General features: G+C 40.9%; 1 protein-coding gene across 1 annotated transcript in view; it reads right to left on the bottom strand.

The window, feature by feature from the left end:
* Positions 1 to 18,591, bottom strand: part of LANCL3 (LanC like 3) — a 113,137-nt gene extending 94,546 nt beyond the window's left edge. Inside the window, exon 1 of the mRNA XM_045860655.1 lies at positions 18,019 to 18,591. Coding sequence (XP_045716611.1) covers positions 18,019 to 18,591 — 573 coding nt within the window. The remainder of the gene's footprint in view (positions 1 to 18,018) is intronic.
* Between the last annotated feature and the right edge of the window lie 2,059 nt (positions 18,592 to 20,650).

Genomic DNA, 20,650 nt, shown 5'->3' with positions numbered 1-20,650 from the left:
AGAGATCCCGGCGACTCAGCTGAGGGTGCCAGGAACCCAGAGAGGTCTCCCAGTCGAGATGTAGTACTAACTGGGAATAACCAGAGGCCTGCCTGAGCCATGGACTTCTATTTCCTTTCCTGAGATACGGTACTCTGGACTGGGCAAAGGGGGAAGGAAGGAAGGACTGTGTCTGTTTGTGGGGGTTTTAAGTGACTTTGGGATTTTTGATAAAGACATTAGGTCACTACTTTTGTTACAGAACAGAACAAGGGGGGCCTGAGACAATATACTATTATTGAAAGAAGGCCCCGGGTCTGTTATGTCCGCCGCCCGAGGAAAGACATCTCTCAATGCCAGAGATTCGTGAAAAGGATAAAGGAAATGTTTATTTAATGCTATACAAACTTAAAGTAGTGACCTAATGTCTTTATCAAAAATCCCAAAGTCCCCCAAAACACCCACAAACAGACAGTCCTTCCTTCCTTCCCCCTTTGCCCAGTCCAGAGTACCGTATCTCAGGGAAGGAAAACGAAGTCCATGGCTCAGGCAGCCCTCTGGTTCTTAGTTAGTCCTCCTTCTCGACTGGGAGACCTCCCTGGGTTCCCGGCACCCCCGGCTGAGTCACCAGGATCTCTGCTAAAACCAGGTGGTGGTTCCCCCTTCTAAAGCTGCAGGGGGTCCCCGCTCTGTCCAGGCCTCGTGGTTCTCCCTTTCAGGGATGCGGGAGTCTCCACTCTGTCAAGGCCGCGTGGTTCTCTTTCTTAAAGCAGCATGGTTCTCTTTTTCAGGGCTGCGGGAAGGGGAGAGTCCCCACTCTGTCAAAGCCACGTGGTTCTCTCTCTCTCTCAGGGCTGCGCATGGTTCACCTCCTCAGCGCTGCACATGGCTCTCCTTCTCAGGGCTGCACATGGTTCTCCACTCTGTTAAAGACGCATAGTTCTCTCTCCTAATGGCCGCCAAGTCTGGCTTTTAAATCCCCGCGGCCAATCTTCCTCTGCAGCCTCATTTCCGACTCCTCCCACACTCGGCTTCACATGCCAGAACTCGTATCCTTCCAGCTTTACTGGGCTGCCATCTTGAGTCTGGGCAGGCGTGGCCCATGTCCTGGAGCCAATCCTCTCCGAGCTCCCACGCAGGCGCTGTAGCTTGGGGGATCTGCCCCAGTCACGTGTTGGTGGGGAAGTTACTTCCATTCCCCTGGCTCAGAGATGATGACAGTTATTTAACATATCTAAGCGACCAGCCAAAGGCTATAGATATGTTAAATGACCACGCCAGAGGGTAGCTGCAAGGCTGTTGCTATGCAAAACAGATCTCAATGGCCTTGCTCCATTTGTCCCTTCCCCCAACCCACACCCTGGGTGGGGGGATGGAGACATCTTAAAATCTCCTGGACACCTTAAGTTCTGGACCCCATTTCAAATGCCCATTTGGGGTCCCCCCTCTTGGCTGCACCCTGTAACACTTTAAGTTGTATAGATAGCATTAAATAAACATTTCCTTTCCTTTTCATGAATCTCTGGCATTGAGAGACGTCTTTCCTCTGGCGGCGGACATAACGGACCTGGGGGCTTCTTTCAATAATAGTATATCGTCCCAGGCCCCCCTTATTTGTTCTGTAACTCAATTACTTTGCCATCTGTGATGACAGACAAGTTATTGAACCTCTGTCACAATATTCTCCCCTGAAACAGATATGCTTATCACAGTACCTGCCATATAGTGAGTCCTATACTTTGAGTTATTTTCTGGTGGTGATAATGATTTTGGTAATACCACCATATGCTTTCATTTACCTCCCACATTTCATAGATATTTGGCAAAGGTTAAGGGTATAGTCCAAGGCAGTGGTTCAAAAAAACGTAGGCTCCAAACAAACAGCAGCATCCTTGGGAACTTGTTAATAAGGCAAAGTCTCTGGTGCTATTCTATACCTACTAAGTCATAAAATCTGCTGATGGAGCCCAGCCATGTGTTATAACAAGCCCTCCTGGGGATTTTAATGCACAATGGAGTATGAGAAACACTGACTTCAGGAAACAGATCAGAGAAAAATGTAACAGACCCTTATGAAGAAGAACAACAAGACCTAGAATCAGTTGGTATAGTAATGAAAATCACAAGCAGAACTAATAAATATCTATATAAACCAAATTATTAGGGAAAAGAGGAAGTCATAGTTATACCTTTATTATTAGAGTAGTATAGTTGTAAACATTATTATCATCATGTTATATGAGGGTAGGGACCCAAAAAACGGGATTTTAAAAAAATTGTGTTTATTCTTACATGTTTAAACTTTGATCATCTTCAAAGTACTCTCCATTTGATGCAATACACCTATCAATATATTTTTTGCACTGCTCAAGTTTTTTATATTTTAAATACATTTTATTGATTATGCTATTACAGTTATCCCATTTTTTCTCCCCTTAATTCCCCTCTTCCCTGCACCCCCCTCACTCCAGCATCCCCCTGCCCTTAGTCTGTGTCCATGGGTCGTACATATAAGTTCTTTGCCTATTTTCCACCTACCATTTGTGCTTCGTATTCCCTGTACCTTTCCCCCCATTTTCCCCCTCCCTCTTCCCACTGATAACCTTCTATGTGATCTCCATTTCTGTGACTCTGTTCCTGTTCTAACTGTTTACTAAGTTTGTTTTTGTGGGGGATTTTTAGGTTCAGTTGTTGATAGTTATGAGTTTGTTGTTATTTTACTGTTCATAGTTTTTTTTATCTTCTTTGTTTTCTTAGATAAACCCCTTTAACATTTCATATAACAAGGGCTTGCTGATGATAAATTCCTTTAACTCGACCTTATCTGGAAAGCACTTTATCTGCCCTTCCATTCTAAATGATAGCTTTGCTGGATACAGTCATCTTGGATGTAGGTCCTTGCCTTTCATGACTTAGAATACTTCTTTCCAGCCCCTTCTTGCCTGCAAGGTTTCTTTTGAGAAATCAGACAGTCGTATATGCACTCCTTTGTAGGTAAATCTCTCCTTTCCTCTTGTTGCTTTTAAGATTCTCTCCTTATCTTTAATCTTGGGTAATGTCATTATGATGTGCCTTGGTGTGTGCATCCTTGGGTCCAATGTCTTTGGGACTCTCTGAGTTTCCTGGACTTCCTGGAAGTCTATTTCCTTCACCAGATTGGGGAAATTTTCTTTCCTTATTTGTTGAAATAAGTTTTCAATTTCTTGCTGTTGTTCTTCTCCTTCTGGCACCCCTATGATTCAAGTGTTGGAATGTTTAAAGTTGTCCCAGAGGTTCCTAAGCCTTTCCTCATTTTTTTTGAATTCTTGTTTCTTCATTCTGTACTGGTTGAATGTTTATTTATTTCTTCCTTCTGCTCCAAACCATTGATTTGAGTCCTGTTTCCCTTGCCTTCACTGTTGGTTCCCTGTACATTTTCCTTTATTTCACTTTGCATAGCCTTCACTTTTTCTTCTATTTTGCAACCATATTCAACCATTTCTGTGAGCATCCTGATTACCAGTGTTTTTAACCCTGAATCTGGTAGATTGGCTATCTCTTCATCATGTAGTTCTACTTTTGAACCTTTAATTGTTCTTTTATTTGGGCTATATTTCTTTGTCTCAGTGCAGCTGTTATTTGTAAGGAGTAGAGCCTTAGGTATTTGCCAGGGCAGGGTAACCAATTCACTAGTTGTGGCACTGTCTATGGGGAAGGGGTCAGAGAGGGAACAACAATGCGATTTGCTCAGCTCTTGGCCAGCTTTCAGTCACTTCTCCTGCTGCCCACAAGCAAATTGGGCCCTTCTGGTGCTGATTTCCAAATGGGTGGTCTTGTGTGCGTTCTAGGACCCTGTGGGTCTCTCCAACGAACTGTCCTGTGAGGCTGCTGCCACAACCACCACAGGTTTCTACAGCCAGATGTTTTGAGGCTTCCTTTCTCACATTGGAACCCTGGGTTGTGTGGTCTGTCTTCCTCCCCAGTTGTTCCTCCCAGTTTATCCACGCACAAATGTGGGGCTACCTGGTAGGTCTGTCAGCCACTGCCTTACTTGCCCTGGTCTGCCTACCACTGCCTTGCATGCCTAGTCTGTCAGCCACCACCCCTACCCAGTCCTCCAGCCACTGCCTTGTCATGTGTCCTCTCCCCCTCGGCCACTCATCTCTGTCCCTCCTACCAGTGTGAATTAATGTTTCTTCAACTCATTGGTTCTCAGACTTCCAATACAGTTTGATTTTTGGTCAGTTCTGGTGATTTTTTTATTTTAAATTTGCTGTTGTCCTTCTTTTGGTTGTGCAAGGAGGCAAAGTATATCAACGTATACTTCCACCTTGGCCAAAGTCCTCAAAACAGTTTTTAATTCATTGATTTTGATGTGCTTTAATGTGCCTGCCATTTGTTTCACCTCTTCCACATCAGCAAAATGTTTCCCTTTGAGTACTTTTTTTATGTGGGGAAACAAAAAACAATGTTACTCAAGGTGAGATTGGGTGAATAGGGAGGGTGGGGCATGGGGGTCATGCTGTTTGGGGTCAAAAACTGCTGAACATTCAGTGTGATGTGGGCAGTTACAGTAGTATATCACCCATCATGAAATGGGCAAACACTCTGAACATTTTAAAAAAAAATTTACTGAAGCGAAACCCAGCCTCTCACAACAATGCCAGCTGGTACACAAATACAGGTGAGTTCCTAGAACACTTACCCAGTGGGGGAAGCCTGTACTACAAGGGGCCCACCTTCCAGAAGATAATTCCATTTTTTGGAGGGCCCCCTTGTAAATGAATATGAATTGGAGCTGAGAGCTAAAGAGTAAAATGTATATTTTAAGATTGTAAAATTGACAGAGAGTCTATACCACACAGTCTTAAAATACAAATAGAAAAGTACATTAATGAAAAAAACATAGTTTCTGGGCACAGAAACTGAAAAAACAATTAACAGAATCCTTAATTATATTACTATGTTTCTGAAACAAGCTACCAAATGTACATGGTCTGAAATATTTGCTGAGGAAAGCTCATTTGAAGTTGTAACTTCACCAGGGACACAACTACTGAAATTCCTTGAAATTCTGAAACATCACCTGTGTAGCAATTTATAGTCACTTAAAGGCAATTAGGTGATTTGCTCTGAGTACAGATTAGAGGCACAAGAATGCCAATCCCTAGACTAACTCTACCAAGAGCTTGAAATTTTAAAAAGAGCAAGAACAGCCCTGTCCCTGGAGGAAGCAAATCTCAGAGGGTAACTCACAGTTTTATGTTCAAGGGTGATGACCAACCACTCAATTTACTTTGACACATAGTCTCTCTGAGCAGCTCAGCCTAATCTCCTGCATTAGAGAGCAGAGGATATTTCCCTCCAGCCTTTTATGGTCTCTGTGTGAAGATTTCAAAGCCCTGCTGTTGGGACATAACAGCTCTAAATACAACCACAGGGAACATTACACAGGCTGGCTGAATGTCTGAAAACCATACTTATATTCTTTAGTCAACACACAGAGTCTCACTTTACATTAATGATACTAATACTCAAAATACTAATAAAGTAATGGCTAACTTATACAGTTTTTATGCCTAATGGAGCCTTTGCTAAGCACATTACATGCACATTCTCAGTGGATCTTCATAACATACCTATGAGATGGGTGCTGCTTGTATTACACATCCAGGCCAGGAAATTAAGCCTCAATGAAGCTAAGTAACTTGGTTAAGGTAAACCAGCTACTGTGGTGGAGCCTGGATTCCATTCCAAGGCTATCTGACTCTGAATGTTCTGTATTTAACCACAAATGCTTTAATGCCTTCATTCAAAGTCCTACCTATTTCAGCAAGTTGCAGTCTGTGATACATGTGCAATTCTCTTTACCTCACAAGGAATGAAGACATTTAAGGTAGCAATATTATGTTACTGAAATGTTCATGAGGACAATACTTCCTTTCTGGTTGAGTACTGGATGTCTGTAGCCTTACACAGCTGTAAAATCTGTTAGTAATCTCCCTCCTAAAGTCACTGTATGAGTGGAGATTCAGCTGGTCTCCATAGTGCTTGCTTTGAGATTGGTGATGCTTTGGTTGCCATGGATACCAAAGTTCAACACACCACTGAGCACAGGGAATCCATCCCAGGCAAAGCAATGGAGCCAGCAGATGGGCACACTAACAGCTAACTGCACATAATGCTATGACCAATATTTGTTTTGCTATTTCTCGTTTAGATGATGTCCTCACCGGTGAAGTCTGTAAGACTGCCTCTCATGTAGGAAACAGCTTCTTTATGGCCTAGGTAGCAACACTCACACTTAATGCATCCAAGTCATTCATTTGTCTAGGTTGTCAAATGGGTAAAGCTATTCAAGAAAGGAAATCAGACCTTACACAAACACTTCTTTGTTCAGTTTTTTAAAATAAATAATGGATCAAGTGACTTGAAAATTCAGTCACCCCAAGAATAATGAGCCTATTAACTTCAATCCATAAAGAAAATAACTAGGAAAAGATTATATAGATATAGACACATAGATATATAGATCATGAGAACAACATATTTTTCCTTGAAACAAACCAAACATCCAAGGCATTGTATTTAATTAATAGGTCAGAGATTCATTAGTAAAAGTGAATCATGAGACACAATTACTTCAACACATCATGGACTATCAGCCAATTTATCAAAAGGCCATCACCACATGGTGATATTAAAGGACTGCCCTGCCACATGAAGGAAATCCACTGTGTATTGTGTAGGAGCCACTCACTAAATTAACTAGCAAAAATGAAATTAGCCAAGTTAATAAGAAATTAATACAACCTATCATTTTCACATTCAGAGATCAATAAATATAGTGAAATTCCACTAAAACAACCTCTTTATACACCAATTGGAGGCTGAATTATTGGCAAAATAAATAATTCAGTATATTTAAAAGAATTTTTACTATGCCTATTTTATTCCCCCAATTTATTTATTCAGTAATAAGAAAATTACAAACCATGCTCTCTTTGAATAATTACAATGCAAATAATAAGCTTAGGTTTTAGTGGAGTGTATGTTAATAAATGAAAAGGTATAGATAAATTATATCTAAGAAAATTGGAATTATTTTGACTAGATTTGTTAAATTATTCTATCAGAACAAATTTTAAATAAAAAAATAACAAGGAAAATGTCTAGGTACCTTCAATTTAAACTAATTTAGAGTTAGGAGTAGCACTACTTCATTTCATACAAATAAATGTAATTGAATGATTCTAAAATGGAATGGTCCCATGAGCATCAAGATCATATTTTCTATCTGATCTAGGAATGTTATAATAAAATGTCTCTTCTTTTATCGTTATGAAATAATTTAAAACTGTTGGAATGATATCTATTTGGGCTTTTAGGGAAATTCTAAAAATCCTTTTGTATATAGTGAAAAATTACACTTATCAGAAAAAAGAAATCCACACATTCACTCACATGCTGAGTCCTTAATCCTGCAAGGAGATGTACCAGGCAGTGAATGTTTCCATCACCATAAACTACAAACTAGAGAGCTGATATTCTGGCATTTGTGAAAGAAGTCATTTTCAGTATGAAGGACAAACAATTAAAATCATGAATTTTTATGGGAATCAAATTTGTTGTTAGGCTGCCCCATAAAATTGAAAACAAATAGTGATTCAGAGCTTTGTACACCAGCCTGCTCAATAACCCGGCAGCAGTAGTATTACCTGGGGGATTGCTAGAGATGCAGAATCTTGGCACCTTCCCCAGATCTGCTGAATCAAAACCTGACTTTTAACAAGATCCCCAGGATATTTGTGTGCACATTAAAGTGTGAAGAGCACTAACTGAAAGCATAGATACGGCAACCAGCCTATGTGATATGGAAGACCACCTCTGGCACTATCTGAGTAACTTGGAACAAGTTCCACAACTGCTCCATGCCTCAGTTGCCTCACTGGGTATGATGGAGTGCTGGGAACCACCCTGCCTAGTTTCAGAAGCTGTAATCCCCCATGGCTAAGGCTGAGTGAGAGACCTTGGGACCATACGGCCACTAAGGAGACAAAGCTTATCTTCCTGGCAGGGACGCCACCTCTGCCCCTTTTACTTCACCCTCCCTGGCCCCCCAGTGCAGGATCAGTTAGCCAATGATGGGTAAGAGTCCTCAAAGGAGGGACGACCTCAGACAGGCACGATCACACGCAGGCCCCAGGGAAGGACTTGGGGGGCTATAGCCAAAGAAGGTGAGGGACACTCACCCCTCAGCTTTGACATAGCCTGAGTCCTCATTCTGTCTGTGAGAAGTCTCCTAATCTCTTGTCTGCCTTACTTCCCCTGCCTGACTTAAGCCTGAAACAATGACAGAGGGTGGTGCAGCCCTGTGCTGGAAAGGGCAGGTTCCCAAGGTGATCAGGCCTAAGAAAGAATATATAAAATCCTGTGAAACCTGCTTTGCTAAGAATGTCCTCAATTAAATGATAAGGATCTGAGCAGGAAATGAGTTTGTTTTCCAAAGTTTTGTAGCCCTTTAGCTAACAGGCCTTGATTCAGAATAAGCCCTGGTAGTGCTTTGTGTACTATCTATTGTTTGATCCTTACTGCCTGACAATGATTAATGAGCTTTACCTGTACTTCTGTGCAAAATGAACCCAATAAAAGCCCATTGAGAAAAAGGGTCTTGGCCCTTCTCCTTTGAGAGATCAGCCACCTTTCCTCCCCAAGCAGATCACGTCTTGGTAAACTTATTCTCAACCACGGCAGCCAGGGAGGGGCCCTGTGGGTGGAGCCCCCCGCAATGGAAATAGTAGCAGTGCCCATGCCATAAAATTGCTGGTAGTATTAAATGACAATTCCTCTAAAATGCTTACAAGACTATGTACAATAAGTGAACAATTGGTGTTAGTTCTTATATCCTTTTAGCAATCGCAGGGTTCTACGTCAAGAGTAACAAAAGATCTAAGCTATAGCTTACCAAAAAAAACCAAACCATTTTCTGGCAGTTCTATAATCAGGCTTGGACTTGACCTATAAAAAAATCCTGCTTCCCTAATCTACTGTCATTTCAGGCCAAACTTGAGGGTTTACTTATGCAGTGCACACACACAGCTGCTTACAAAACAGAGACCACTGACATTCAGGCTGAAGTGGTTGTTGAAAGCAACAATAAAGGGAGTAATTTGCTACCCTACATTCCTCCATCTTTGTTTTATACCTATCAGTTTGTCATATGTTAAAAAGTCTAATTCAACCCAGTGTTGAAAATACTGTGGGAACACAGTTCCCCAAAATGCTGGTGAGGAAAGGGAAATAGATCTAAACTTTTTGGAAACCAGTTTGATAATCTCTATCAAGTGAAAAATACCTGTAAACTTTGACTTACCAACTGTTTTAAAAATTTATCACATGGAGGGCTATCAGCAGTGAGCGGAGGAAGAAGAAGGGGGGAAAAGGTACAGGGAATAAGTAGCATAAATGGTAGGTACGAAATAGACAAAAAAAATTTATCCTACATATACAGGGTTCAGCAGAAGTAAGGCTTGCTTGATTGTGGTTGGTAGGGTACATGAATGTTTCATACAAGACAGACAGCAATTTGAAAATTTCACCTAAAATGTCATATGGTCTGCTTGAGTGTTATATTGTTATGTTACACAAGTACCTGCTTATGATTTTATAATAAAATATTTTGTAATAAAAAGGGGTGTTATTTGTGCTGGACCCTGTATATTTGCAACAGAAGGCAAAGATACGTATATAGAAAGATGAATGTTATATGTACATATATATGTGTATTCTTTACAGCACTGGTTTTGATAGCAAAAAAAAACTTTGAATCAACTTAATGTCCATCAATAATGATTCAGTGGTGGTATAATCATTAAATCAAATCAGTATAAAGAATGAGACATCTCTCTATGCAGTAATGTGCTACAATGCCCAAGGTACTAAAGTAGCAAGAAAGTAAGCTACAGAAAAAATGCACACACAATATGATCATTTGTCTATGTGTATACCACTATAGATATTTATGCAAATATATTTCTAAAAAGGAAAATTATGACAATTACACTAAAAGACATTTTATTATATATCCTTTTGTATCCTCTTTTTGTTTAATTTTACTTTGTATGACAGTAATAATTTTTTTAAAAAACTAAGAAAACAAAGAAAGATCTTAAACAACCTAACATTATACCCCCATGAACTGGAAAAAGAAGAAAAACTATAACCTTCAAGTTAGCAGAAGAAAGAATAAACATTAGAGCAGAAATAAATGAAATAGAGACTAGGGATAAAATAGAAAAGACCAACAAAACTAAAAATTGGTTCTTTGAAAAAATAAACAAAACTGACAAAACTTTAACTAGACTAAGAAAAAAATAGACTCAAATAACTAAAATCAGAAATGAAAGAGGAGACATTTCAACTGACACCACACAAACACAGAGGGCCATAAGAAACTCCTATGAATAGGGAGACAACAACAAACCATAGAACCTAGAAGAAATGAATTCATAGAAACATACAACCTACCAAAACTAAATCATGAAGAAATAGAAAATCTGAACAGATCAATAACAAGTAAGAAGATTGAATCAGTAATCAAAAATCCTCTAAAAAAGAAAAGGCAAGAACATTGGTTTCTGGTGAATTCAAACATTTAAAGAAAAATTAACACCAATCCTTCTCAAACTCTTCCAAAAAAATTGAAAAGAAGAGAACACTTTCAAACTCATTTACTTTCAAACTCATTTTATGAAACCGGCAGTACTCTGATAACAAAGCCAGATAAGGACACTACGAGAAAACTATAGCCCAATATCCCTGAGAAGTACAGATTTAAAAATGTCAACAAAATACTATAAACCAAATTTGACAAAACATTAAAAGGATCATACAACATGTTTTTAAATGGTATTCATCTCTGGGACACAAGGATGATACATCGCATTGATAGAATGAAAGATAAAAATCATATGATCATCTCAATAGATGTATAAATAGCATTTGACAAAATTCAACATTGCTTCATGATAAAAAGTCTCAACAAATTGGGTATAGAAAAAACACATCTGAACATAATATAGGCCATATAAAAGAAGCCCACAGCTAACATCATACTCAATGAATGATGAATACTTTTCTTCTAATATCTGGAACAAGTGCCCACACTCACCACCCCTACTGAACATAGTACTAGAAAAAATAATCCCAAAATTTATATGGCACCACAGTACACTCCTAATAGCCAAAACAATCTTGAGAAAGAAGAATGAAGCTGGAGGAATCATACTTTCTGATTTCAAACTGTATTACAAAACTAAAGTAATCAAAACAGTGTGGTATTGGCATAAAAACAGACACACAGACCATGAAACAGAATCAAAAGGCCCAAAATAAATCTATGTGTATATGGTCAACTAACATTTGACAAGGGAACCAAAGAATACTTAATGGGAAAAGGATAGTGTCTCCAATAAATGGTGCTGGGAAACCTGAATAATGATATGCAGAACAATATCTTATACCACTCACAAAAATTAACTCAAAATGGATTAAAGACTTAACATGAGACCTGAAACTGTAGAACATAAAGAAAACATAGGGAAGAAGCTCCTTGACATTGGTCTTGGTGACAATTTTCTGGATATGACACTAAAAGTGCAGGCAACAGAAGCAAAAATCGATAAGCAGGACCACATCAAACTAAAAAGCTTTGCACAGCAAAAAGAACAATCAACAAAATGAAAACACAATCTATGGAATAGGAGAAAATATTTTCAAATCACATTTTAGATAAAAAGTTAATATCCAAAATAAATAAAGAACTCATATTACTCAATAGCAAAACAACTCAATTAAAAGATGAGCAGAGGAACATCATAGACATTTTTCCAAATAAGACATACAAATAGCCAAGAAGTACATGAAAAGGTGCTCAACATCACTAATCTTTAAGGGAAGTGCAAATCAAAACCACAGTGAGATATCACCTCATACCTGTTAGAATGCCTACCATAAAAAAGACAAGAGATAACAAGTACTGTCAAGGATGTGGAGAAAAAAACAACCCTTTGCGCTCTGTTGGTGGGAATATAAATTAGTGCAGGCAATGTGGAAACACAGTATGGAATTTCCTCAAAAAATAAAAAGAGAACTAATATATGATCCAGTGGTCTCACTTTTAGGTATTTACTCAAAGGAAATAAAAACAGGATTTCAAAGAGATACCTGCATCCTCATGTTCACTGCAGCATAATTCATAATAGCCAAGGAAGTGGAAGGTCACAAGACAGACCTTGCCAAGGTACAGACACTTTGGTAACAACACAACAGCCATTCCCCTCTCCTTTCTTCTTTCTTGTCAGAATCTGCCTGTAATGATACAGGTTAGAAACGAAGGACACTAGCCTTCCCAGCTTTCCCCAAAACCAGAAGTGGCCAGGAATCAAGTGCTGGGCCATGAGACAGAGGGGGAATTCTTCAAGGATAAAGTCATCTGTATGATTTTTTTTAATGATGCAAGAAAAAAACCTCACATCCTCCAATTCTATTTCAGTTGTATGGGAACTTGGAATGACAGCAGCCATCTCACAACCTTGAAGAGCGCTACAGCTCTTACAGAGAAAAGCAGAGAAAAAAGGTTGGAAAGGGCTTGGGTTCTTATGACTTTCCTGAGCTGCTGAGACAATCCTGTAATGGCCCAGTTCTACACCCCTTATACAATGAGGTAATAAATGTTTCTATTATTTAGATCACTTTTCATTGGATATTCATTTATCTGCAAACCAAAGCATCTCCACTTACACAGCTACTAACCACCTGCTTTAGAAATAAATTGAGGGCCCAATTAACAATTATGCAATAGTTCTTTTTTAAATCATCGCAGGAAGATAGATTCCTTGTATTGGGTATAATTTTGTATGCAATGTTCAGAATCACTTTTGATTTTCTGTTAGTAGGCACAAAACAGGATAATGCTGATCATTAAGCAGCTACTATCTGCCAAATACTATACTGGGCATTTTATCTAGAGTGAATCATCATAGCAACTTCCAGACAATTTCCCCTTTGGCTAGGAAAATAAAATCACATCTATATTTTCTGAAATCTTACTTAAACAATTTAGCATTTCCTTTCATTACAAATGCAGACCACAAACCACCAGTACTACTTGTACCTTTGCCATTTACAGAAATCACAGATATATTCATATCATACTGCAGTTGTTGAAGATACCTTGAAATATCATTGACCCCATCACTGTTTCAAAAGCACCATAATTGCTAGACCTGCTGCCAAATCTTGTTATTTAATGTGTGATCAAAGAAGCACATATGCTACTGCATCACACATTTTTAAAATTTTTTGGTAATCAAATGTCCATATAATTGGCTTTCTTTGCAATCCTATGTGTTTTACTTTATGCATCTAAAATGTTATTATAAGAGGTACTGTATGGCCCTGGCCAGGTAGCTCAGTTGGTTAGAGTGTCATCCCAATATGCCAAGGTTGGGGGTTCGATTGCCAGTCAGGGAATACACAAGAATCAACCAATGAATGCATAAATAAGTGGAAAACAAATTGATGTGTCTCTCTCTAAAATCAATAAATAAAAAATTTTTAAAGAAGCACTGTAAGTTTCACTAGATTTACAAAGGAATTACTGGCACAAAAGGTGTTTAGACACCCTGTAACCAGTCTTCCTCATGACCATTCTTACTACAATTCAATACACTTTCCATGTGGAAAAGCAGAGTGAGCTTTTAAAAAGGTAAATAAAATGAAGACATTCCCCTGTTTAAACCTGAAACAAATACAGACTCCTAACTGTGACTGACTTGGCCCTCCAGGATCTAATTTTACCCTGCTCAGGGCTCCTACTTGGTCTTGAACTCTTCTATCACCCTGGCCCCTGCTCACTCTGCTCCAACCATGCTGGCCCCTACACTCCTTTGAAATCTGCAAGCAGTTTCCCACCTCAGGGACTCTGTCCTTGCTGTCCCCTCTGCCTGGAATGACTGCTGTTGAAGCAGTTACTTCATTCTTATGCTTCAGTGATGAGCCAGTAACTCACCGCCACAAAGAAGCCTTCCTCACTAACCTATGAGAAACCCCCTCCCCTCTCCTGCCCTGTCCCCAGTTAGTTCCTGTTCACTTCCTTCAGAGCACTTATAACAGTATAATTATATTAATTTTTGTTCAGTATTAATCCTGGCATCTAGCAAGGTACCTGGCACACATAAATTCCTGACATTCACTGAATGAATGAATAAATAACAGAATACGTGAATGAGGAAGCTATTATTAATCCATTTTACAAATAAGGAAATTGAGGCTCAAAGATGTTAAATTATTTGTCCAAGGTCACCCAGTAGCAAAGTTATTATTTTAACTGTGGTTCCTGGCCACCCCCTAATCCCTTCTCCATTTTTTCTAACTCCCTTTTCCCTGCTACATTTCAGTCAATTTCTGGAAAACAGAATACACTCAATACAACTTTTTATGATGTGATTTTTGGGGATTTTAGTGCCCATTGCTCAAGGATATCTGACTAACCTTCAATGCTACTTCCCTTAATTATTTCCAGGAAGGAATATATACCTAGATATGGTGATTCTTTCTGTTTCTGTCTCTCTCTACATAGCACACACATTTTTTTCATTTCTGAATCTTATAACCCTAAATACAAACAATAAAATCAAATGCAAGGAATAAAATTCAGAAAAGGGTAAACTAAGGAAGAAAAATATTAGATAAACTTGAGGTAAATGGTAGTATACAAAAGTACCTGTGATGAGGGACTGTCCACAAGCCTATGAAGACCACAATTCTGGCCCTTTGCTTCTTAAGAGCCAGCATAAAGTAAAAAAACACAGTTACATGATACATTCTGATGATTTAAAAATTCAATCAATTTCCAGGAAGAGCACAACTATTCCTGTTTCTAAATCCTGAGAGAAATTCCTCTTGTGGATCTCCATAATGAAAGCATGATAAGACAAAGTAATCATTATGCTAAACTACAACCTCATAAATAAATATATTAAGCTTCATAAGATGGTATCTTATAGCATCCCTTAACAAATGTGGCTAGTATAATGCTAAAACCTATGTACCAATGTATTGCCTTGCTATCCAAAGCATGGTCCCTGACTGCTAGCATCAGCATCACCTGGGTACTTGTTAGAAATGCAGAATCTCAGATCCAATCACATGCCTGCTGAAACAGAATTGGTATTTTATTAATAACATCTGCAGGTGATTCTTATGAACATTAAAATTGAACAAGCACTGGTCTAATAGTTAGGCCTGATCTGAGGCAAAATTTGTAATAAATTAGTATTTATTTATTTATTCATTCAAAGAATATTTACTGAGACCTCAGCAGTAGGAAAGTTGTTTTTCTTTAACACAACAGCAAAAGCACCTCCATGAAGGAACATATTGATAAATGAGACTGTATCAAAACCGAATGATAAAGCAAGCCATAGAGTAGACACTTTGCAACACCAAATAAAGGAAAGTTGAGAACCTAAATACGTACTAGGCACTGTCTTAATGCTGGGAATACAAGTAATGAAACAAAAACTCTACTCTTATGGAGCTTACATTCTAATTGGAGAAGGCATAAATCAACAGAATAAGTAATATGAAGCAAGAAAGGGGCATAAGCCAGGGAATGGGGTTGCAGTTTTAAATACGGTGGACAGGGAAGGCTTCATTAAGGAGTTAACGACCTGTGCAAGGTCAGGAAGCTAGCTATAAAAATAGCTAAGAGAAGTCTTCCAAGCAGAAGGAACAACCTGAGACAGTAAATGACTGAAACAGCAAGGCCAGTGTGGTTGAGGCAAAATGAGCAAGAAATATAGTCAATATGCAGGGGGCCGGGTCATGTGGGGCCTTGTCAGCCATTTTCAGTGTCTTAGTTCTAACTGCGAGTGAGATGAGAAGCCACTGGAGAAAAGCTAATAGGGAGCATTGCAAAATGTTGAGCAGAGAAATAACATAATGAAAAGTGTTAAGGAATGGCTTTGATGAGAGAATCCAGCTCAGAGTATAGTGCATTAATCCCAGTAAATTGTACTTCATTCAACTATTAGGTGCCAAACATGTGCCAAGTAGTGCGGGGAGGATCTAGACCAGGATGATAACTGAGAGAACTGCCAGAGGAAAATGACTCTAAATGACATTGGAGGTAAACAAACTCAGGAAATAATGACAGATTATTTATAGAGAATTGACAGAAATTCGAAATTCAATTTAATCAAGGTTTATGGATCACCTAATGAGGACAAAGCCATATTCTGGCTAGCACATAAGGGGTGGAGATGGTGCATAAGAGTTGTATTTTTCCTTCAAAAGGCTTCCAGCCTGGTGTACTTAGCCCTCGCCTTTCCCCTTCCTTTCAAACCTAAACTTTATGGATTGCCCCAACTGAGACTTGACACAGACTAGGTGATTCGCTCCAGTGAAGAACTGTCTCTTTGCCCTCAGAGTTGTTCTGTCTCCTAGGAGCAGGGGCCAAAGCACCTCAACTTAATTAATATAAAAAGATAGATCTGGCTTGGCAGCAGGGCAGAAGAGAGGTCTTAATAACAACTGTCCTTAGTGTATCAGCCTTGCAGACTGTCACTGGGACCCTAGTTTTGGAGAATGGAGTCCTTCTGGTCCGTTTCCACTTGTATGACCTGATGGGTCTCTCACTTTGCCATTCCATACTAGAGAAAAGGCCCTGTGGCACTGAAAGGGAAAGAAGTTAAGTTTAAGGAGAACAACTGGGAAAAAAAGAATTTGAAAATTGCCTACTGCCAGATAGTAAGGTCTGAGGAACAGATGCAAATATAATGCAAATGACATGTAAATAGCCCTGTGGTCTTCTAAAAGGTTTTATACAACTGGAAGGGCTCTTGAGAAACTGTTAACAGATAATAGTGATTCAGAGGCAGAGTGACTATTTCAAGAAACTTTGTCACACAGATCTCTTCCGCTCTGCTAGTGCAGTGTAGTCTTTAGTAATCTTTTCTCTCACTTGAACCAACCTCACCTTCTATAAATAAAAAAAAATCACGTCTGCCTCTATAAAGGTTATCTAAGTTAATTACACATTTAAACACTCTGTGTACCTTTAATTTTTCTTCAAACACCTCTCACTCAAATAAAGGCTCCAGTGGGTTATGAATGAAAGAGTTTCTCAGTTCTAGTTACTATGATCCTTAGGAGAATTTTTTTTTCCTACTCCACAGTAACTAACACATTTTCTTCTAATACCCACACACTGTATTCAAAGGTAATCCAGAGGGAAAAAACCCTACATATGGTTGTGAAATCCAATTCACTTTCAAGGAACCACTGGAAAGCTATTCATCTGAAAACCTGCCCTGTCAAGTATGCTGCCTTTTTGACAATCCTAAGTAGGCATTTTAAAATGAAAAATACACATTTGATTACAACGGGATACAATTCTTTCTACATTTATGTATTTAAAAGAGGACGCCCCCAACAGATATGATTTTTGTAAGAGCCATGAGATGACCTGAATAGTAAGCACATCAAACCTGCAGCTGGGCAGTTATTCTAGGTTACAGATCCGGGAGTTACAGAAGCAACTGACCTCCACATTAGTGATGGAAACAATGATGGCATAATCAGCCCCCCAAACTGCTTCACTTTTCTAGTAGTCTAACATTCGAGGGTACTTCAGCTTTTGACAAGAGGGCGGAAGGAAGGGAAATCCCTTTCGTTTCCAAGGTGTTTAAAATCTCACTTGAAGGCGCCTCCAGAAAGCTACTGGGCGAAGAGGCATCTGGGCAGATGCCACGTTCAGCGGAAAACCCAGACAGCGCAAAGACGCGGAATCCCAACACAAGAGAGTGAAAGGCGGGGTGGGGGCTGGTAAGGAAACAGACAAAAGCAAAAGGTAAATATCAAGAGAGTGAAGAAATGACAGCGCTTCGAGTAACAAAGAGATGAAAATGGCCTGGGGTGCTGCTCCTGGTGCCTGGAGTCCCGGGAAGGGCGGCAGGAATCCTCCCCTCCCCAACCTTGCTGCCGGGGCTACCTTACCTCCTGGGCGAGTTTCTGCTTGAGCACCAGCGCAGCACACAGATAGCCCGCGCGGCCCACAAACAACTCGTCGGAGCCACACTCCAGGAAGGAGACAGGTGCGCAGACGGCGCACAGAGCCCGGAACTTGCCCAGCGGTTGCACGTAGTCAGACCGGCCCAGGGCGTGGTACACGAGCGTAGCCACGGCATACACGCCCGCGCCCCCCAGCAGGAAGGCTGCGCGGGTGTCGGCGTCCTGCTCGCCCCACTCCTCAGCGCGGGCGCAGGCGTCTATGAGGCGCTTCGCCGAGCGCAGGTAGCGCTCCCGGGCCGCAGCAAAGAGTGGGCTCTGCGAGACATGGTAGAGCATGTAGGCCACCCCGGCGACGCCGCCGTACAGTCCCCCTTGGCAGCTGCTGGCCGCGGCCGCCGCCCCCCGGGCCTCAGCGCCGCCCCCGAGCGGGGGCAGCTCCTTGAGGATGCGCTCGATAGTGGCGGTGACCAACGGTGCCACCGCGTCCTCACATTGGCCGGCCAGCAGGCTGCCCTGGTAGTCATCGAAGCGGTTGGCGAAGCAGCGCTTGGTGTCCATGCTGCTGCCTGTGCCCCCCAATGCCGAGCCAGGGTCCACTTAAGGGCGCCTCCTGTAGCCCCGCACACCACCTCTCCCTTTCTGCGTTGCTCGGAAGGCGGTAGATTCAGAGGGGATTGAGCAAAGAGGCTGAGACGGGAGGTGACAAGAGGAGGCGGGCGCGAGGAAGAAGCACTGACTGGATTGCCAATTGGGCCACACAGCTGCTGCGAGGCTACGGAGTGACCAGAACGAGCGCGGGGATGCGCGTCGTCTGTCCCCCTCCCAGAGGCCGCGCCCTGCCGAACCACCCCGTCCTGCGCCGCCGCAGCTCAGCCGCTCAGCAGCCTTTCCAAGGTGCAGAGGTGCTCTCTGGCAGGACCCACGCGGAGTCCGTGCCAGTCCTCCCGCCCCGCCCCCGGCTCCTCCCCTCCAGGCGGAAGGCCTAGGAAGCGCGGGACACCGATTTGGAACGCTGAGGCTGGGCAGAGAAGCACACCTGGCGGTGGAGGTGAAGACCTCCAGTACCTTGTCTATTTACTCAGTGTGATCCTGGACTCAGCAAATCAGCATCACCTAGAAGTATGTTAACACTGCAGCATCTCAGACTTCGCTCCAGACCTACTGAATCCAAATCAGCATGTTAGCAAGCTCCCCGAGCGAATCATCGCATGCACATTAAAGGTTTCAGATGTCACTGAACTGGAGTACTAGGAAAAAACTGAGCATCTTCCTGAAACTTGTTTTACTTCTTGGTCACTTGGTCATTTGGAGTTCTCATCCTGAATACTTCAGTCCCAAAGGCTGAAAGTTTTGAGTACTTCACGCTTCATACATTAAAAAGGTTAGTTGCCCAATGAGGAAACTGCTTCTTGGCCTTGGTTGTCATGAGGTTTTTCTTGAAGTACACAGAAATAACAATTCAAAGAACTAAATCAAGTCGAGGTAAGAGGGCAAGAGGGAGTGTTCTGTCTTTCTCCTACTCTAGAGACCACTCCTCCCCATGTATGCATAGAAAGAGCTCAATAAATATCTGAGGTCATTAACTGTCATATAGGGTTAATAAAGGGTAAATGCTGTGCGAGAATTTTAAGTAGGCTTTTTACGCTTTTCTGCCTGTCCTGAGTTACCTCTTTCCCTCCTTTCCTTCCTTCCCATGTTTCTTCTCTTCTGCTTTCATTCTAAAGACATTATTGAGGGTCTTTTATGAGTCCTGGACTCTGGAAATAGAGTAATGAACAACAACAAAAAAAGACATGGTCCTAGACCTCTTGGAGCTTACGCACCAGTGGGAAAGGCAGAAAATGAACAATTACGCAATGAGTGCTCTTTGTTTTGCTCTGCTGTTGTAAAACGATTCTCCTTTTCCCTGCCCTGACCAGTGTGGCTCAGTTGATTGAGTGTCATCTACCAAAGCAAAAGGTCACTGGTTGGATTCCTGGTCAGGGCACATGCCTGGGTTGTGGGTTCAATCCCCCATCCAAGCACGTGTGAGGCAACCAATGGATATTTCTCTCCCTCTCCTTCTCCCCCACTTTCCCTCTCTCTAAAAAAATAAATAAATAAAATATTTTTAAAATAATTCTTCCTTTCCCAAAGTGTCAACTAGTAAAGGCCAGATGTCACTTCTCCTGGGGTATTTACATTTTGATAGGGACTATGCAAGACACAAAAGAAGTGACTCATGGAGAAGTTTCTGACACTTTATGAGGAGAGCAACTGCTCTAAGCAAGACTTACTTGACAGGCTAGTTTTGTTTGGAGGCAATTTTTTTCTTCAAAAGTGTTAAGTGTCACAATGATTTGGAAGCAGAGATTAAATAGCCTGCCCCTTCATTCTTGTTTGACACATTCTGGAAAAGGAGCTCTCTTGGCTAAGATTACTGCCAGGACTGACATCCGCATAGTGGGTAGTATGGCTTCCATCCTGCTATAACACTGCCAAAACAGATTTATTTTTAATTACATTAAGCTAAGTCCACATTTAGGCAGAGAGCTTGGTGTCATTTACTTAATTCCCAAGCAGTATTATTTATTTTAAAGTCATGACTCCACTAAAAAACACTGTCCATGAGGGTCTT

This window comes from Phyllostomus hastatus, unplaced genomic scaffold, assembly GCF_019186645.2.
Source record: "Phyllostomus hastatus isolate PE091 unplaced genomic scaffold, TTU_PhHast_1.1 phas_scaffold_200, whole genome shotgun sequence".
In the NCBI taxonomy this organism is placed as follows: domain Eukaryota; kingdom Metazoa; phylum Chordata; class Mammalia; order Chiroptera; family Phyllostomidae; genus Phyllostomus; species Phyllostomus hastatus.
This window is presented reverse-complemented; position numbering and strand designations above follow the sequence as displayed.